The 15,462-nt window shown below is 34.2% G+C and overlaps 1 protein-coding gene across 5 annotated transcripts in view; it reads left to right on the top strand.

The window, feature by feature from the left end:
* The window catches only part of LOC139123449 (colorectal mutant cancer protein-like), a 182,765-nt gene that overhangs the window by 38,022 nt on the left and 129,281 nt on the right, over positions 1-15,462 (top strand). Inside the window, exons 1-3 of one of the 5 annotated variants that reach the window (XM_070689584.1) lie at positions 620-774; positions 7,520-7,809; positions 9,092-9,249. In XM_070689584.1, coding sequence (XP_070545685.1) covers positions 698-774; positions 7,520-7,809; positions 9,092-9,249 — 525 coding nt within the window. In that variant the 5' untranslated portion in view covers positions 620-697. Of the gene's footprint in view, positions 1-619; positions 775-7,519; positions 7,834-9,091; positions 9,250-13,833; positions 14,134-15,462 lie in introns of those variants that run through there. The other 4 variants (XM_070689583.1, XM_070689582.1, XM_070689581.1 and 1 more) reach the window with 4 other exon arrangements.

Below are 15,462 nucleotides of genomic sequence, written 5' to 3' on the forward strand. Positions count from 1 at the left end.
TTGACATAAGAGCAATAAATTTCAGAAGACGATATTTACTATATTTTTACAAGATGATTTTACAACAGCTCCTCCACAGACAAACAAGTTGTTGTCACATTGGCGTACATTTCATTAGAGCAATAGTTTTCACAAGATGAAATTCAAGAAGAGCCCATGTGAGATTTCATTGAAGTGTTACCATGGCGATTCCATTCATTGAAAAGAATAGATTAATTGTATCAAGTACCCTGTGATGTACATTTGACCCATTTTATTCAAGTGTGCAAACAATTGAAATTGCTGATATTTTATATGTAGGGTGTGTGTAATTGTTTTCTCAGTATCTGTAAACCTCAGAAAATTAGATTTAAAAAAGCTACGCAAATACATTTCTGTGGGGGGGAAAATGAAATTTCCAATTCTGCGTACATCCAAAGAAAGTGTTTTATTGTTACTGACAGTTCTGATCATGTTGGTTATTGAGTCAGTGGATTATAGCAGGTTGCATCATGGGAAGGTGCCGGGTGTTTCCTTGTGCATTTGGAATCAGAACAAATTTGCATAATTTATAACCTTCTGTTGTGAATCACAAGCGGCATGTGCCGTAGCAATCTCATTCCAAAGCTGGTTTCAGTAACGTACAACGTGCTTCACTTCACTGAGCGGTGTACCACTGTTGGTAGTGTAGATTTGTTGTGGACTGTGGATCTGGTCCATGCTGTGCTGTAAAGGTGTGGATGGTGAGCCGACAATTTCTGACACTGTGTCTTCCAAACACAAACAGAGCGAAATGTAAGTTGTAGCCTCTGTATGTTTTTATCAATTTATTTTGCTGTCTTTCTATTTTAGTATTTTGTCATTAATACCGTATCCAGGTAATGTTTGATGCAGTGATGTTAAGAATTTCTTTGGTCACAGTTGTATCTTTAAGTTTTTAAAAAAAATTGCAGTTTGTATGTCTCTTGTTTGATTATTATCAAAAGATGGGGGTTACGTACCGTGTTCTCACTACATTTCTATGTTTAAAAACCAGTATTGTGTCCAGTGTTAGCACATAATAACATTTGTTGCACCTTACTTTACGTTTGTCAGTGAAAATTTCACCTACACTGTAGTAGTTGAACCAGCACATGTTCAATGTGTTGGCTGCCTCTCATTAGAGATTTGTGATCATCTCACAGTTTACGGTACACTGAGACAATACCTGTCATTACCTCATAAAATGTATGAGTAAAAGTGAATATGTTGATAACAAGTTTTCTAAATATACAAGATATTTTAAAGACAAAAAATGAGAAACATTAAAAAATGTTACTGGGATTCTAACTCACAACAGAAGAAAGCTACTCACCAATCAAAGACACATATCAATTACAGATATACTGGAAATGGTTCATGGAGTGTGATTAAAATAATAACATTTCATTGACAATGCTTGTAGAGTACCAGTATGTACAGTCCCTACCCATCATTTGCAGTGCTTTTATTGTGTGTTGTACAATGTACTGATCTGTAGTGAATTACTTCGTTTGCTTGAAAGACCTGTATGACAATATTTATTTTATACTGCCAAAAGAAAACAATATAAAACAGCGCAGAAGTTACAAAAATTATTGCTTTGTACAGTGAAATACATGTACTGCTATATGTACAGATCAACATCTTTCAATTGATAATATAAATCTACAACTAAAGTGGATCTGGAAAGTGAAACTGCAGAAATTTTTTAATGAATTATCAGTGAAAATAATAATAATATTGTTCAAATGTATTAACAGTCACACTGGGAACTCTATAGAACAAAATTGCTATTTGGTTTCTGTAACATTTCCAGCATTAGCAAGATCATCAGCTAGAACTGAAAGAGTATCAAATGGTTTCATGGAAACTAGTCTGTGATCCAGTAGTTAGAATTATTCTATAACACATGAAACCTTGTAATGTAATATGTAGCCAGTGCTGTGAACTGTTTTAACAATGCACCGTTCAACTCCCGGGATGCAAATTTGTAGAAAACACTACATTTATAACCCAGGGCAATGGAACAATCAGACAAGATTCATTGTATACGTTATACTTGTACAAAGAAAAAATTATTGCTATGTCAACATTGAGTACACTCAGCTGTCCAATGCTTCAAATAACATTTTCTTTTGCATTTACTGCGTTGAAATTATGGCCTGCAGGCACAATCCTTGACGCCACGTTTTTGCATATCTTTCATTGTCATTGATGTGTTCTGTTGTGGTACATTTGAAAAATACTGCTTTTAATGAAGATAGATGAAGCAACATAGAAATTAATTGCTTCAAATTATCACTGGAGTTCATTCTCATACATGTACATTTGTCACTAGCAAAAGTGTTTTAAATTTCTCAAAAACACTTTAAAGTAAGTATAGCAAAGTCACAAACCAAACATAATTTAGAGTAATATCCGTGAAATTTGTACTGTTACACACTTTATTTTGTAGTCTGACAACCTTTTAAAAAAAAATTTGATCACAGTGTTCGATGTACCGGTACACCTACCGTACTGTAGGTGTCACAACCTAAGTACTTTGATCTGCTCATAATCAAAACTGCTTTCAATTTTCAAGAAATTAGCATGTACCTTGGTCTGTATATACATCGAGTAACCACACTGTATTTTATAATATCTACTTTCACACATCACCGCAACGTCACCAAAAGTTCAGACAGAAATATCAACATATGATGTGAATGAGTACAAAGTTTTACAAAATATTCCTTTTCTGCAAAAATCAGTTACATTGTAACTAATAGTAATATTATTTAGGAGAGTCATTATTATTTGATCATAATTTTACCGTAATGCCAGTGTAAAGGTTTAGTGTGAATCAACCAAACTTTAAATCAGTTCTTTTTCCAAAAAAACTTAGAAAACGTGTTAAATATGTGTACACGCAAAACAAAAAAATGGGTTTCATTGTAACACAAATTTTATGTATGCAGTAGCATTTTCTAAATGAATCATTATTAAAATTATGATTTTGAATACATTCTCAGTATTTTGGAAAAGAATGAACTCAAATTTTAAAAAAATTGTCAAAATAGCGGTAATGTACTGGTAGAGCATTCTGTACAAAGGAAGAGTTGACAAGAACTCTGAATGACAATGCTATTATTCTGCACCATTGCATCATGGGATGCCATCCTTGTATCGTCACCAGTGTGTTACTAGTATTAGGGTTACTTTGTGCGCATGCAAGTATTTTCTATCACACTAATTCGCCAGGAAATTTTTTCACAACACTACAGAGTCACAGAAAAACTGACAAAAAACATAATTCCTATGATCGACAGATAAACCATATTTTAAGAGAGAAAATTGGTATACCCTATCGTCTTTCTGTAGCTAGCAGATGACAATAGGAAACACACCATGTGCAAACATGTAATTTCCTCTCATTTTCCTGTCTCCTTGAAAATCTACAGACAAACATAACACTTTTAACCCTGTCATCCGTACTTTGAAGGTTCTGCTACACTGCAGAGTAATGTTTGATCAATGAGCTCAAACTATTATTTTGATGTACCGGTATAAAGAAAGTATTTTTGTTTGATTTCCGTACTCTTGCACAAATATCTATCTATCCTTACTCTAACTGCCTTTGTCACTGTACAAGACTTCACTAATCTACTTGGATATGTTGTGGTTCTTCTTGGACTTCATCTCAACCAGTTTGTTGGTCAAGTATCACTTTTTAAAAAAGAACGAATTTAACCTAAGAATGCAGTATTTAGTGAGAGTTTTTAGAGGTTTAAAAAATCCATCTTTACTGTTTAGGTTTGATTTGATAGTATTTGAATCATGGTAGGTGATTTTAGATTTGTATACAATAATTTAGACCTGAGAATACTTTTCAACCAAAGAAGCCAAACACAGGACTTGCCTTCTATGCATAACAGGCCATGCTAGTCCCTCAACAAAATGCTGTATTGGTACAGTATTCATTATAGAATAATTTTAAAAGAAACCCTGTCTTGATGCCTGATCTGCAAAAAGAGATTTAACTCACAATTTTTAATTAAAATGTCAGATTTTTATTTGTAACATTCACAATAGTGATATCAGTATTAGCTGATTATAAATGAGTAGAATTTGCAGGTTGTGTTTAGTCAAGCATTGTAATGAGTTATGGCGGCATAATTTTACACTTGATTTGAGTGTTCCATTGATTGCATTGAGATAGGCGGAGTCATTGTCAGTTACGGAGAAGATTTTAAAGAGGGCTGTTGTAATTCAATTTCCATGTGCAATTTGATATGCACAGGACTGTATTCATCAGCTTGAGTTACACATTGCTAAATCTGAACATCTATGGTACTCTTGATTTTTTGCTTTGACTTTGTCACTACCGGTGAGTTGAATTTCATCCGCAGTGTCTTTCATTTGGTGAATTCATGTCTTCACAGCAAGTTAGAAATGTGGTATCATTGGTGTTTGTGTCATTTAGTGTTGTCAAGATTTCATTGATAACTGAAACAAGAATTCATTATGTTGTCAATTCCTTTTCAGTTGTTTTTCCTTAAAGTTTGTCAATTTTGTTGAAGCATTTGTAAACCCTGTCATGAAGTTATTGTTTTGAAACATGCTGCTAACCTGCAAGTCAGACCTGTGTGTCTTTTACAGACAAACTTTCACCGTCTGTTACGCTGACAGCTTTGTTTTTTCTGCTGAGAAAATTTGAACATAATATCTGATATTTATAGTCTACAATATATTACTTCAGGATAAGTAATTTCACCTTTGTACCAGGTATTACCAAAATATTTTGTTTTTCATTACTGATGGAGCTTAATTTTGCTGGAAAGTTAATAGGTTTGACCAATTATCACATACAAATCGATATTAACGATAAATGCAGCAAATATTAGATTAATTTTTGAAATTGAAAATTACTCAAAATCTATAAATACGACAACTAATGCCAGTGAGTTTAAGCTCCGCTTGTGTAGACACACATTGTGTTCATAGAGCTGTGTTTATCTTTCTTTAACTTCATTATGACCGTAGAATAATCAGAGCCGTACATTTTGATGTCATTTTGTGAAAGAACAGAAACTTCTCTAAAGTGTTGATGTAAAACGTCTCATTGTTGCTGTTCAGTTATCAACCACAGTTTAGTTTACTCTCAGTACAACAAATTTACTGAAGACATCACTAAATGCATCAAATTTAGTACCCTGTTACTGTGCTTTGTCAAACTAAACAGATCTGTAAAAGAACATTTTAGAATGCCAGGCTTCTTGTAAAATGCCTTATGGACAGATATTCTGACTCTCAAACTTTGTCAATACATTTGTGGCCTACTGCTTGTTAGGGTTCATTTTAAAGCTCTTTGAGTAAGAAAACTTTTTACTGTCCTTGTTTTTCGAAACTCATTTTTTTTTTCCTGTAGAGGTAACAAGGATACCGACCATTTTGAAATTCAAATGTCAATAAATATTACCAGGTGCTTTATTTCTCTAGTCTAAAACTTTGTTCAGTGACCCAGGCTTTTTATTCCTGAGAGAGGTTGAAAGTTTCACTAAGGAAACTTTGAGAAAAAGATAAAAATATAAATAAAAATTATGGAACAAAGCTGAAGTACCGGTATTAAAATGAAGGGGAGTATGACATGGCCACAGTAAATTACTAGTTGGTGTTTATTAACTCCAATTATTACTGAACATTGTTCTATATATAACTGTGTTGGTGTTTAATATAATTAGTCTAAATTGATTAAAAAGTTGGTCCTTGAAATAATATAATTATCCTGAGATAATGAAATATCACATTCATCCATTGTTTGTGAAATCAAGAGATTATAGAGAGTAGAGGTGTGCTGTGTCAATGAAGTGTGTGCTTATTGAACCGATTGTCATAGTCAATGCCCAGGTGAAAAATGTCAATACACTGTACCGGTACATGTACCAAAACCATTGAGTCAAATTATACATGTACAGCTGTGCATGGACTCACGCTAGATACCAGTAGACAGAATTTTGTTTCTGATCAAAACACACATCACTTCACAACGTGTAGTTCATGGGACGTGTACTGGTATATTGACCCAAAATTTTGCCAAAGAATTCCTTATCAAATGGGTCTGCCAACACTGAGTCCAAATGTATATTTTAAAATTTTAAAATTAATGCTGAGAGCTGCTTCCCTTCACACCTGTAAAAGTTACAATGGGAGAGCTTGACAAATTTTAGTTTTATTGTGGCCAAGAGACAACAAAACTGAAGCATGCTGCAATCAATGAAGGCCATATTGCATTTCATCATAATGCTAGAGGGCATCAGCATTGGGAAAGACAAGCCGCCAATGACCACAAGGCGGATTGTTCTAAATATTCACCAGGTGTTGCTATTAAATGAATAGACATGCATGTACACTAGAATTAAGCATTAATTCACAAATGATCAAAACATGCTGAAAATTATTGAAGGTCTTGCATGCCCCTGTGACATCTCCAATAAAACTAGAACTTCAATTTCAAAGCAAACATCATATTCAGACTGTTGATGGAATTGAATAGATGAATTATCAAAACGAATGGAATTTGAAATAAGGTAGGCGTTAGAGAAATCTATTCCAGTGGTTTAAAATGAAAAGCTAAATTACTCCGACTATATCAGACTTTAACTGCCAAAATATAATGCTGTGCTATTGCTAATTAAATGTACCTGCGTCTTGATCAGTCAAATGTTTTGCAGAACTATATTATAGACACTTTGTAGAGGAGAGTCTCTGCAGTGAAATACAGTGATATTTCACAAAGTAGTACAATAAGTTGTATATTGTACATGATTCACAATGTGAATTTTGATGTCAATTTTGTCAACTTGGTGTTGTGTGAAAAGAATTATCACCGCACTGAGAGTGGAAACATGTTAGAAAACAGCTGGGGGCAAAACATGTGTACTTCAACTAAGAACAGAATGTGAAAAGTATGACATAATTTCTGTCATCCATGAGAAATCAATGCTGACAGATCAATTCATATTTGATAAACTGTAAGCTTCAGGGTCTGAAAGTTATTTCTGATAGGAGTAAAATAATTGCACCAGTCACCATTGATAGAGTAGCCTGGCAATTCTACATGTGGTACATCAATTCTACATGTATGGTACATCAATTCTACATGTATGGTACATCAATTCTACATGTATGGTACATCAATTCTACATGATGTACCGGTATGATACATATATCGCATGGAAGACTCCCATTCTTGTGTGTCCTTGAGTCAAATTGATATGTCACTGATGTAAAAGTATTCTCTGTGACTCAAAAACATACCGGTAACTCCTAAATTGAATAGAGAGGTTCAGGAATATTGTAAGTTAGAGGGCGCTGTGCCATTGTCATGGTTTGTATACACCATATATTTCAGTCCATCACCTGCTTTACCAAAATATATCAACATCTGATGTCAAAAAACAATGCTCCTAGACATGATACAGTATGATTACTGCCTGAGGTACTGACATCTCATTCTTTGTTTTCCATTGTGTTTTTACAGTCATGATTTACTGATGATGTGTAAACAGTTGAACATGGAGGATTCAGTTCAGGAAATTATGCATCAACTCGGAGCCGACGAGTCTGGCAGAATCTCGTACAACGAATTCGCAAAATGCCGCATGCAGTTAATGAATGAGATCAACTCTGCAGCTCAGCAGATTGATAACAATAACGGGAATGACGCTGATCCGGTTGAAACCAAATGTGATTCCACAAACTCTGGAAGTAATCCTAATTTACAAGTGCCTAAGATGACGTCATGGCCGACCAGTAGTGACAATAGCATGGGTGAGTTCTACAGCAAGAATTATGGTGAGATGTGTTTTTCCTTTTGACTCTTTTCTACCTTCAACCCTCTCACCCCCATTTCCCAATGTATAAGTCCAACTTGACCATAGGCAACAATGGGATTGGACCAAACCATGGTGGTGAAAGGGTTATAAAGAGAACTGGTTGCTTGCTTAAAGGTCTTTTGAATCCAAGAAGTGGAACAAGTTAACAATGAAGATGATCAAAAGTTACAAAACTTGTTTTGACTCTCTTCAAACAAATATCTAAGAATATACGGTATCAGTCAGATACAAGATTATTTGTGGTGAATATTACTTGTAGTGCTGGCCCTGCAAGCTGACAATATGTGTGTTCTGTTTATAAAATTACAAGGTGCAAGTACACTCATGTTGTGTTTATTATATGAATTTCTGAGTTGCCCCGATGGATTCTGTTAAAACAACATACTGTACATGTGAAGAAAGATAAGTGCAAGATGGGAATGTTGAATAGTTCTTTTACCGGTTCCATGATGCAGTGCGCGCCAGGGTATACAAAGCATACGTTACGCATAGAACTTTTTAGCCGTAGGGTACACGCAGGGTACGTTACTCATAGAACTCTATGGCAGGGTACATCCTGACCTATATTTTCGTCGCTGATGGTTAGATTATACACGGGGCATTATTTGGTATTGCAAATTTGTGTCATCATTCTATAACAATCCTTTGTACAAAACAAATAGGCATATTTTCACTGTTTTGAGCTTATATACAGTGTTTGATAAAGTCACTGCAATGCATTGTGGGATAACCGGGAAAAGGTCTATTTCATTTAAATATCCTCTTGACTACCGTGAATGCCAGTAATTGTGAGTGCCATAAGAAACAACACCATCTTGTATATCTGAATACTCCACAAATTTTCCTTAAAAAATCACAATATGTTTGTTACAGCAAATTTTACTACATTGTGTTAGTCAAGGGGTTAATAGAATGACAATGAAGAGGAACAAGATACGGTATCACATTAGAATGGTAGGGCACAGCTGCAGTTATGATTTGACAGAGACTTTTGTTTTTCAAAAGATTTTTCACATTGAACCCATGAGGGCGCACATCAGAAAATGCTGCACAATAACACATACAAATTGTATTTCATGATACTCTGTATCTTTATCACTTCTTAGATTTTGTTTCAGACTAGTCATCCAGTGTTAAAACTTTGCCTGAGTTTTGTGACATGCTTTGTACTTCCATTCCAATTTTCTGAAAAGTATTTTTTTTATATTTTACATTAGGTGCATGTTCAGGTGGCGTCCGAGAAAGCTGGGAGTATGATTCAGGAGCCAGAGACCTGAGCCCTGAACCCAATACTCTACAGAAACTCATGGATGGCGCCACCAGTGGTGGAGGAGCATCTGGTCAAAGTTCAAATTTCTTGGAATTAGCGAATACAGTAAGACAATGTTGTTATTTTCCCCTGCACACATAAATAGAAGGAATTGGCCATACATAGTTTGCTTTTTCTGTTCTATCCTGAACAAACAAATTTGTCCATAACTTTGAGCAAACAGATTTGTTTATAACTGAGACTAACAATATTTTAAAATGTGGTCTAACAAGATTCTCTTTCAGGTCATTGTCACAAGTTCTTGAAGTTCTTATGTGTGCCATAGAGGGCGCTGTTGAATTCAGTCTGCGATACCACTGCATTTTAACAGGGATGCTTGATATTGGCCAAGTGTCTGTATCAAGGTTTTGGGTATGGCAAATCATGTAACTGAGTTACTTTGTAAAACAAGTACCTGCTAATCAAAATATACAACTGCCTGTCTTTGTAACAACATTCATTCTGCATTTTCATTTATGATATTTTCTGATGTCGTGTGTTGATTGGTTGTTGGTAAATTTGAATTCAGTCACTGTCCTCTCCATATTCCAGGGCATCTCTCAACAAATATTATAGTTTTTTGCTTTGGCTGTGTTTATAAAACATCACATTGTATTGTTACAATTGTTCATATTTCTGCAATCTGTCTTCATCTCAGTATTTATGATGGTTTCAATTGTTGTGTATATAACCGGTAGATTGGAACTGTTGATCATGCTAACCTAACTAGATTGAAAGTTTCAAATCATACACTACCTGACTTCTAGGCAATGTTATAGAGATCTATTGGAAGTCGTTTCTGTAGAATAAGTTAAAGGCAAGTGTGTTGTGCTATTTTCAACTAGTGTGTGTGTAGAGAGATAGCCCACAATAGGCTGCAATACAAGTATAACAATGTGGAGTAGAATAGACTGAAAGAGATATACCGTATACTGAAGAAAGCTTGAATTTATTCCGAATGAAGTTCTGAAAGTTGACTGAGCTGTATGACTGTTTAGTTTGACTGATAAAGAACAATGTTTGTGAATTAGGTTGAAAGGAATATCACTTTTGACATCAGGGAAACTTGAGATGTCAATTTTTGTTGAATAATTATGAAAATAAGAATCAAATTCTGAATGACAGCTGTGGTCGAGTCAATGCAGAGTATTCTCACGGGTACCACTGAAACCATTAATGACATTACAGTCAAAAACAAAACAACTTTGGCATAGACATTTTTAGTGCATGTTTTGAAAGTAAACACAGCTCATGTAGAATGTCAATTTCCTGGTGAGATCTCATTAATCAAATGAAACGGGTCTAACCTTTTCACCCCCATTAACCAATGTAGAGGTCTGACTTTGCCATCGTAAATAATGGGGTTGTACCAGAGTCCTGTGGTTAAAGGGTGAAAGGTTTTGTTTTGTCAAATTTATCTGTGAGCCATTAGTATGTCTAGTAATTGCCATCAGAGTCTGTATAAATACTGTGTACTTTGTAAAATTTGGTTCACGTCATGGTATTTAGGAGGGGTCAGAGGTCAAAGGTTAGATAGGTCATATGTCAAGCGCCATATCCAGTGTATAAATGTTATCATATGTCTACCTTAATTGAATTGAAGAAATACTGCCTGAAAATGACACAGAACACACAAATTAGGAAGTAACTGACAAATTCTCAGTAAAATGTTTGTGAAAAATAGTCCCGAGGTTAACTTACCAGCCCAGTGATTTTCAACTCACATGTTTCATGTCATATGTAGCTTAATGACCGCCCACACACAACAAATGTTAGGTGGTCTTTCTGACAAAAAATTCTAAAAAAAACTTAGCCTTCATTCATATTCTGTACATGCACTGTTCTTGTTATTCAGATAAACTTTGTAAAGTTTTGTGATTTGTCTGTTATTGAACTCAAATTTTTTTATGTTTGTTCTTGGTTTGATCAAACAAACAATATATACGAAAGAAAATTATGATATGAAATGAATTTTTTTTCAAAGCATCATAAAATTTCTGATTTCATCATTAGTAAATTAGAACAAAATTGATACAGAAAGAGAAGAAATTTGTTTTCAACACTTTACCAATTATCTCCTGTCTTAGAGGCATCTTCTTTGGAATAATTTAATATGTTGCCACAACAACAAAATTTTGTCACTTTTTACACCTCTGAATTTTACAGTATAGAAATGACTTAGCCAGGGTTGTTTATAATTTGTTAATTTTCATGTATTTTAATTGACAGAAAATTCTGGTAGAAAAGTTGTGCAGGTATAACTGAAATTTAAAAGTAACTTATTATAAGTCTTCTGCCTGAAGTGACCTCTTGACCTCTAAGGTTACCCAGAATGCATTGCTATACATGAATGATGGCATGGAGACATTGGTTGTCATGCAGAGAGGACCGCTGTTATCTAATATCTTGTCAAAATATTCATAGTATAGATTGATGTCTTCAAGACATTGATAGAACAGTCTAGACTCCCTTCTACTGCGATGACGTGAACTTTTGATGTGTTCAGCATTTTGCAGACAGACAATGTTTCTGTAATGATTGAAAAGTCTGCATTCATTTGGTTTAATGAAGTCTGACACTAGCTGTGATGTTATGTGGGCTTTCAGTCAACTACTGTGAATTCCTGATTCCAAAACTTGTAGAGATTGTGAGAAAAGTAATGTCATGTAAACTGCTTGTTGGCAGCTTTCACGTTGGTGACAAAGAGTTTCTGCACATTGCAGATTTGTCACAAGTGTATACAACATTCATGAAAAGAGAATTATCTTGCACTAATCTTGATAGAAATTAGAATGTTTCAAACATTTATCATAATTTTCATAATTATAAAATATGAACTGCATTCTTCCATTCTGTGTGGATAAGGTATTTTCAACTGTAAGTGAAATAGCAAATTTAGAAATTGACACATCACTCAGCCTTCCTTCTGAATTCTTTCAAGAATTTGTCTTGATATGAATTCAATCACCTCAATAGAAATTAAGACACCTTGTGAGAAACAAGTCTCCAGGAACTATTGTCCTTACGTTTGACTTAAGAAACAAGTCTTGCTTATTATTATTGATGGTATTAAAGATGGCTAGGTCATCCTAAGTTCAGAGGTCAAATCAGTGGGGTTGTCATGACCACCAGTGACCTTCGAACTTCAGTCATGCGATGATGTAATTGGATTATCCTTGAATCATTTGAATATCTTCAGAATTCTCCGAGAATATCCACTTTCTGATGTGTGAATTTATGTCGGTTGATAGCAAATTCCCAGAATGCACCAGTTTCCACGGCCTGTAAGCATTGTAAATGTGTTATGGAGAATGAACTTCAATGATTTATTTTGAAAATGGTATTATCTATTTTATTATCATCATCTTCACATTATACTATCCAGATCTTGGTCATCAAAATTAATGACAGGGCTCTACTTTAACAGGTTTTATACTGTACTGACATGATTGATTTAAATTGTATCATTTTGAACCTCACAGTTCTGACAAAAATGTGCATAGACGTTCATAAAGATTGATAAATACCAGTATACCATACTAGGACTATGAGTTAGCACAGCCAGTGATAGACTGATTAATACAGTTAACAGCTTAGTCTGAGTGTGTGCAGACAGTTTTCTGTACATACAGTATTAGATCATACATTGCTTCAGCTTCTTGATTGTTTTTAATGTTTTTACCGGGTAAATTGATAAAAATAATTTTAATATCAATGATTTATTTTACTACAGACTTCTAGATTGAGGTAGAATTCTTTTGTTGGAATTTTCACACACATTATTTTGGTAGTGAGAGCAGACACAGTGGTTTGTGAATTCAAAATTGTTTAGAAGTGAGTCATTGTGTTCTCACAATAGTTTCCATAAACTGAGTGTCAACCCGCTTTTCCAGTCAATGTGTGTGTTTTGTGATGTGAAAACTGAAAAGTTGAAACTTTGAGATGTATTTATATCAGTGTGTTGGGTTAGCAAATGATATCTTGCATCAAATTATCCAATAAACTCTTCAGAATTATTTGTCAATGTCATTTAATGTACCTTTCCTTTTTGATTTAAAAAAAAATCCAAAACTCTATTTTCTCATAAGTTTCTAAGAATCTACCGTATTTTTGCATATTAACCCTCTCACCACCATGGCTTTGCCAAAACACAATATTTAGAATATTATCAATGGTGATTAGGACCAGTTTACTGGCAACATGTTTAAAAATGCATGTTCACAAAACAGTAAAAATTCACTGAATAGATAAATTGAAATTTACACAGAGAACACTTTAATTCAGGTGATGAAAAAATTTTAAAATGATAAAAATGTGGTATTTTTCAAATCTTTAGAGTTTCAGAGTTTACAAAGGAAATGAAAGCACCTTTTTAATGAAATAGGTTTTTGACAAAGATTCAAATTTTTGCTGATTATGAGTATAATCAGTAGGTTATATTATTTTGTTAGCACTGTATGTTGATAGGTTAGAATTGTCAACCAAAGTTCAATAAACTCTACTTGCACGACAAGACCTCCATAGCAGATTATTAAAATAATTTCTGTATGACTTGATTGGACAGGGCAAAGTTTGAAATGAAGTCATGCAAAGTTAAAAATGACACACGTCATGTCAGTGTGAAAAGTTCTCCTCAAAATAGCTGAGAGATGTTTGTGGTAATTTAAGTCGTGTGCAGTCACTTGTGATGATGGGTGTGGGGCTGGTTTGGTCTTTGGATGTTGGTCCTCCTGGGTGATTTCTCTGATACAGAACTCAGCTACAATGTCTCTGTTGAAACGGTCCATGTTACAATTTGATGTTGGAGACATTGTCGGGACGTTGCCAAGGGATAAGGAGAATGGGGCAAGTAAACAGACAAACACAGTGACTGGTTCTGTTACTAGCTGGAGACATATGTTCCTGAGATCACTGGGACATGCTAGACGAGGCGGTGGACGCAATGAAACTGTAAGTCTGAAACTCATACAGTCTGTGTTTATTGATTTCTCATAACAATGTCAATATTTTCACATCACAATTTTTATACAAGATTTTCACAATTTATTGCTGTTCTCTTCTTACAAAGAATTTCATCAATTCACAAATAATTGTGTGAATGACAACATCAGAATATTCCCATATCTTGTTTGGAATTTGTATGACTTACTTATTTTATAAAAATCAATATGGAAAGAAATATTTCCTCAGCAAAGAAATATTTCACCTTTGCTTTCATCTCGTCATATCTATCATTCTTTTATCTGATATGTTATGCTTTGTCTACCATAATATCTTAAACTTTATTATCAAAATTTTATAATTTTGTCAGCCTTATGTATATGGACAGACATAACAATAAAACTTACAGTCAGCAAAAGATACTTCACTGTGATCTATGATTTTGATTTAGCTTTAAAAACCATAGTAATCTAGTGGTTTTGTGTATCCCAGTCGGTGAAAATTTATGAACCAGTTCGTAAACACTGAATTAATAATGAAATCATCTATCTTTAACACTCTGTAGGAACTTTGTGAGAGTTATTTACAGAACATGTGGTATTATTTGCAGTTTTGTAATGGATACTGATTTCATTTTTCATCTCAAAGAAACTGACAAGTGTTTGCTAAGATGTCAGACACATGCTGGGCTGTCTGGATATTTCACAACAAGTTGTTGAGTTGGTCATTTGTCAGTTATTGATTCCTATAGAAGTCTGCTGTGAAGCAAGTGCCATTCATATCAAATATCACCCTATCAGTGACACCATCCCCTGGAGTAAACAATTAACAACAAACATCTGACCACGGTCAGTGTGCTGCAATATTTTTGTATCTTTGGACATTTTACAATTATTTCATGAAATTCAGCTGCTATGGCGTGGCATTGGATTCAAATTCCAAGATCACTGTTTTCAGGATCACTTCATTCCGGTACGTTTTCCGATGTTGTTATTCAGAAGTTTTTTACCGCAGGGACATGTGTCTTTGTAAGTATGCCATTGCATTCTCTGGATTCCCTACGCCAATCTTAATACAGACAAAAAATTTTCCACAACTATAACAAATTTTATTACCAGTTGTGTTTGCATGTTGTTCTGGCACCAATCTTCAATTATCTTACATGTATAAAAACATCCCTTGGTGACTTTGTCCAGAAAATCCTCAACTTTTTTATTTTTCTTTTATATTGTTATTTAAATCAACTATAAAAGAAACATTTTGAACAGTGAGTGAATTTAATTTGTCACAGCATTATACAAATATTTAAATTTCAAGAATTTGTTGAACTTACTTGAG

The sequence above is a fragment of the Ptychodera flava genome (assembly GCF_041260155.1).
Source record: "Ptychodera flava strain L36383 chromosome 23 unlocalized genomic scaffold, AS_Pfla_20210202 Scaffold_23__1_contigs__length_28996876_pilon, whole genome shotgun sequence".
Taxonomy (NCBI): Eukaryota; Metazoa; Hemichordata; class Enteropneusta; family Ptychoderidae; genus Ptychodera; species Ptychodera flava.